At 37.5% G+C, this 6,000-nt stretch overlaps 1 protein-coding gene across 1 annotated transcript in view; it reads left to right on the top strand.

Moving 5' to 3' along the window:
- The window catches only part of RECK (reversion inducing cysteine rich protein with kazal motifs), a 65,615-nt gene extending 62,129 nt beyond the window's left edge, over nucleotides 1–3,486 (top strand). Inside the window, 1 exon segment of the mRNA XM_063325720.1 lies at nucleotides 2,249–3,486. Coding sequence (XP_063181790.1) covers nucleotides 2,249–2,464 — 216 coding nt within the window. The 3' untranslated portion in view covers nucleotides 2,465–3,486.
- The last annotated feature ends 2,514 nt before the right edge of the window (nucleotides 3,487–6,000 follow it).

The following is a 6,000-nucleotide window of genomic DNA, read 5'->3' on the forward strand; positions in this document are numbered from 1 at the left end:
CAAGGGGATTTCTCTAGTGACTCAAATCTGAATAGCTAGGATTACGGACGGCAAAATGCGTCTTGAGAATCCTGCTTTTCTGATAAGAGGCTTTTGAGTGTGGGTAATAACAGGAGGGAGGTGAGGGAACGCCAAGGGTAGAGTAGTATGATTTTTGTTTTAAAATTAATAAATGCAGAACCCTCAACTTTCTATGGCTAAAATAACAGAAAATACAAACTGAGGAAAACAAATAAATTAATGAATGACTTCTTAATTTAATATGAACTGTATATTAAATGCAAACCTGCGTATGAAATGGTACTCCTTTGTATGGTGTGATGGTTAAAAGCAGATTGAAGTATATGTGATATTAGGTTGAAGCACATCGTACACATTGATAACGTCAATGTGCACAATGTATTAATGTGACAAGCAGTAGCTCATACCAAAGAGGATGTTCTGAGACCATCCTGGCTTTGATATTCCTTTCCACCTTGTGGTAAAAAGTGCTGGGAGATCCCAAAATGCTGTTACGACCTTAAGAAGGAAATAACATTACAATAAGCTTCCCAGCTTGCTGTGTCGTAGCTGCATGTTCCCAGCATGCTAGCAAGCAAGAACCTAACGCTCACAGTACTAAACTCTAAAGGTAAAACAACAAATGCAGCTCAGAGTTCTTACAGTATTTTCTTAGGAGCAGTTCAGAGCAATAGAAGCAATGATTCGGCTATGTATTACGTTATTATTGTCTTGGAGATGTTGCTTCATTTTCACTTTCTGCCTGTTAACCTGTGCAAGACCAGTGAGGAGATCATCTTCCTATTAAAAGGAACATAATTCCTTGCCATTTTGTAGTTGTTTCTAATAGTCTTGCCGGGCCCTGTTGACGGCACTTCATAACGACATCCCTTTGGAGATCAGGTGTTCTGACTGGTTCATTCTGTTACCCGACGTGTTGACGTGTACTAGTGTAACATGAAGTATTTAGTTTTGAAAAGGAAGGGGAGAGAAAACCTGCCCACGATCTCTCTCTTGTCTTTTAAAATACAAACAGAATTCTGGCCAGTTAATTTCCTGTTGTTTATTTTATATTGACAGCTGCTTCCCGTTTCCATTTTATTTCTAGAGTCCATGCTCGGTATTGTTTCTGGGGATGGGCTAAAGTGATGGTATAGTTTGAGGGGAATAGAGTCACTGCCATGAACTTTGGAAGCTGCGATATCTGAGAGGGTAGTTGTTTCTCAGGCAGATGTACTGCGTGTATTTTGCTTGCCCATGCTACCGGAGCAATCCCGTTATGTCCAGCTCGGCTCCAACTTGTGTCTCCTCCTTTAGCAGAAGTAGCCCAGAACGTTACCAGGACTTAGGAAACAAGGTCTTGAGCCTTGCCAATCTGGTCAGCTCTCACTCCATCTGCAGGAGGTGCTGTCAGACTCCTGGGGAGAGGAGGACTCTGAAATCAGAGAGGCCACCTGAAACCAGGGAGGAGCTGCTCATCTCACTGGTGACACCCGTTGCTGAGCTAGAAGTTCCTCAACTTTCAAAGCTTTGGGAACGCCCGTATTAAGTTTGCCAAGTTAAAACTTCAGCAGAGGCAGCTTCCAAAGTTGTTAAAGAGACTTAGTACTAAATTGATTCCTGGGTTGCAGTATAAAGTAAGGTGGAAAAAAATGGATTTTTCTAACATAAATTCATAATTATCATCCTGTCAGTGGGGGAATGGAAACCTGGGTTTTCTCAGGTTTTCCTGTTACTTCCATTCTTCTCTTCCCTTCCCATTAAAAGAAATCAATTTTCCCTGATTTAGAAGAAAAAGCCCAATAAGGAGAAAATTCTGATTTTTTTTTTTTTTTTTTTTTTTTTTTGACTGCTGCAGACTTCAAGGCAGTATCTTGGTCGATCAGGAAGGAAGTCCTCAGTTTTAGAGGCACTTACTTTAGTTATAATTTACTGTGAGCTTTTTGGCATTGCCATTCAAAACACATCACCCACATTAACTCGTATGTAGCTTCCTTCCTTCCCTTTTGCTACTTCTCAGGGCTTCCACAGTAGTTTTCATAGTACTATGGCAAGATCTCCAATGACAAGAGATAAGATCTGTGATAAGAGCTCCAATATGTTTTTCACAGAAATACAAAAGTGGTATAAATCTTACGTGCTGATGGGAATAACTGAGATTTTCTTTCCTGAATTGTGCCATCTAGCAACATTTATGCATTGGCATGGCAAGAAGAGAAGTAATAACTTTTTTTTTTTCTTTCCTTAGATCGAAGCCTGCAATAAAGAAGCAGAAAAGATAGAGTCGCTGATAAATTCAGACAGTCCAACATTAGCTTCACATGTACCGCTGTCAGCCCTGATTGCATCTCAAGTACAAGTTTCATTTAGCATTTCTTCTCCTTCTGTTAAAGTGGTGCCTGTTCTGCACTCCCTGTTCATAAGCCTTTTATTCACCTTGTCGGGATTAATATATTATATATAACTGCTTAGAAAATATGCATAAGTATGGCGGTGGTTTCTATTGTGAAGGACATTCAGAATTGTTGATCACTGAACCAGAAAACAAAAATTGTAGAAGATCTGATGAACTAATATTTTTCAATGAAGAACTAAAAGTATTTGGAACTAGTATTTTTCAATGAAGAACTAAAAGTATTTGGAATGACGTGAAAAGATGATTCTTTTATTCGTTACTAGTCAGATGACTGTTTTCAGCACAATTAGATTGTTTTCCGTTGATCTTGGAAACATAAAAATACTCTGGAAGGTTCTGACATTATGGATCTATGATTTTTTTGCAAGAAGGGATCTTATAGAGTTTTTTTTCAGCAATGAACAAAATAGTGTTTTGAGTTTGTTGAAGAACGTTAATTTTATTTTATTCAGATGCATATCAGTGACAACGAAAAGCATGCACATATTTTTAAACATCATTTTTGGAAGAAAAAAAAATTGCTGCTACTTACTTACCTTACCAAAAATTTAAGAGTTTATTCTCGTGTAAATACGCTTTCATATTTTATTATGAAGAAAACTAACTAGCCCTGGGCCTATTTCAGTAGACGTCTTTGCTTGGACTAGTGAAGATTTGCAGGACATGGGGCTCAGTGCTTGTAAAATGACAATCAAGCTCTATACTAGTACCTGACTTCAATGAAGAAATATGTTCTTTTTATAGTTTTGTACATTTCAGAATCTCATATTGGATGCAAAATTATAAAGAATCTCAGTATCTGTATTTAAGTGCCATTTAAAATATTGCAGTATTTGCATGTTATCTGATGAAATTTATACTTTAAATGTTTATACAAACAGTATGTTTTATTACTTATTGTATTTTATGCACCTGACCTTAGCCTACATGAAGTATTTTATATCAGTATTATGATAGCCAACTTTTGAAGTATATAAAGAAAAACTTATTTTTGCCAAAATGCTGAACTTTGGAAGAAAGCACTGAAAACTTTTTAAACATGTATGTTGTTGTAGCATGTTTGTAGCAATTATTTTCTGCTAAATCTTTTAAATGCAAAAGTATTAAAGCTTTTTATTTTAATAAAACGCTTTGTCACGTGTCCTTGTATACGAATGCATGTAATTTCATAAATTGTGCAATACAGCATAAGCGTCTTTCTCTCTCAAATCAACGTTTAAAATTAACTGCGATGACATATATTGGTGACTCACACAGTTTAAGGTTTCCAAAGAAAGTACATTTCAAGGGGGCTTTTACCAAATCTGTGCCATGTGCACGTAAGTTTATGCTGTGAGTGGCAGACTTGATTTCCAGGGAGGTGGTGGAGTCACCATCCCTGAATGTGTTTAAGACTCATTTAGATGTGGTGTTAAGGGATGTGGTGTAAGGGAGAACTTTGTAGAGTGGAGTTGATGGTTGGACTCGATGATCCCAAGGGTCTTTTCCAACCTAAATGATTCTATGATTAGCTAGAGAAGAATGTCGATGTCCTTATGGGACCCTCTTGGGTGAGGCTACAGTCAGCCTCAGTTTTGCTTTGGAAGAGACTTCTCTCACCTACAGCTAGAAATCTGCACAACTGTTCAGGACAGAACTACTGCCTTATTCGTCCCTAAACTTTAGGGCTCAACCTCCTCCAAAGCGAACTGCGTGACTAGACGTGTGCCCTTGCAAGCTGGCAGAGCAAGTTTCTTCGAAGCCTCCATCAGTTGCTTTTCTAAGCCTGGCATCTCTGTTATTTATTGTCTCTTAATGAGTGAAAAGCACTTATTTTAAGCGCAGTTGTACTCTGCATATATAGTTTCTGAGTACTTTTGGTTGATTGAGTACAAATGCAGACAATCTTCGGAAGTGTTCTTGCCAAATAACGCCAGGAAGACTCACGCGCATAATCATCAAAGTCCGGATACAAAAAACTTGTTGAATGTGTTGAAAATCCACCTGTTTCTGAAATTTCTTCTTTAGAAACTTGGACGCAAGAGCATAATGAATGTATTCAGAAAGCTTTTTGAACTGAAATAGCTTAGATGATCTCACCAGAACTGCAAGCAATTCAGATGGTTTATTGAATTCCTTAATTTTTCCAAATCATTAGCAAGTGTCTCTTCAACATGTAGCCTGCTTAGCATTTAGCTGAAACAATCCAATGACTACTAAAATGAAAGGAATTTTAAATGTCGTAAGAAAATACATATCTATATATATTAAAAAATGTCGTAAGAAAATACATATCTATATATATATTTTAAAAAATGTCGTAAGAAAATACATATCTATATATATATTTTAAAAAATGTCGTAAGAAAATACATATCTATATATATTTTTTAAAAAAGACTTAAGAAAATACATATCTATATATATTAAAAAAAGACAAGAAAATACCTATCTATATATATAAAAGTCTTAAGAAAATACATATCTCTATATATATATATAAAAAAGTCTTAAGAAAATACATATCTATATATATATATATGCGCCACACTGGAAAAATTTGAAGTTTAAAAATATACTTTTGTGGAACAGAATATAGAGTGATATTTGGGGTTTTTTACAGCTGTGAAGACCTTCTTCAACAAAAGATAATAGCAAAAAAAGTTGCCTGAGTTTGTATGATGAATCTAGAAAAAGCAGAATTTAAGCCCAGAGATTTTTGAATTCACATGTGAGTGTCCAGTACTTGGTAGAAAAGAGTGAAGATTTTGAGTGGCTACGTTAAATACGTACAGAACCAATGAGATTTCATATAATCCTAAATTCTTGATCATAAGTCCAGCATCCAAAGAGTTTAGGGCTTAGGTTCTTTTTGCTGGATGAACAAAAGTACTTACGGACTTTCTCGGTTTTCTCAAGATCTCAGACTACCTCAAAGGAATGGAGAAACTACTTACGGGTTTGAATTCAAGCAAACTAGGAGAAAAGATGGAAGAAACCAAGCCCAGTTTTACTTGAAAGTTATGAAATTGGAACCTAATGGGGACAAATTTGATACGGGTTTCAGATGAGTTTTCCATATAAGTGCTAATGATCTGCCACCATCTGTGTGGAAATCTGGGTTAGTTTAAGCAGGAATGGAAAGAGCAGGAGGGCGCTTCAAAGCAGCACAAGTCTGGTTGTTACTTTTATAACAGGACTCAGCTGAAACATTTACAAAACATTGTTTTCTCGCCTGCTGAAAACCAGAGTTCGGGTCAGTACATGGCTGCGGAGGGATGCTTGGGTTCTGCGGCAGTTCGGCCCTTCCCAACCGGGCGGCAGTGAAGGGGAGATGCCAGCACAGCCTGTTTGTACACCCCTAGGAGCGCATCAGCCCCAGGGGCAAATACCGCCACAAATAAGAGCAAGGGGTTTCTGGTTTACGCTTTCTGCTGAGTTTGGAGTCCAGCAGGAGCTGGGAATCTCTGAATGAATTTTCAGAGAAGGTTAGAAGTTCTGTGAGAGGGCGTGAAATCGGCGCTTAGAGCCGCAGTGTCACTTCGTGGCCCCGGTGTTCGCTCATGCTCTTAGTTTTATGCTGCTTTACCCAGTGGCATAACTTG

This window comes from Chroicocephalus ridibundus, chromosome 2, assembly GCF_963924245.1.
Source record: "Chroicocephalus ridibundus chromosome 2, bChrRid1.1, whole genome shotgun sequence".
Lineage (NCBI taxonomy): Eukaryota > Metazoa > Chordata > Aves > Charadriiformes > Laridae > Chroicocephalus > Chroicocephalus ridibundus.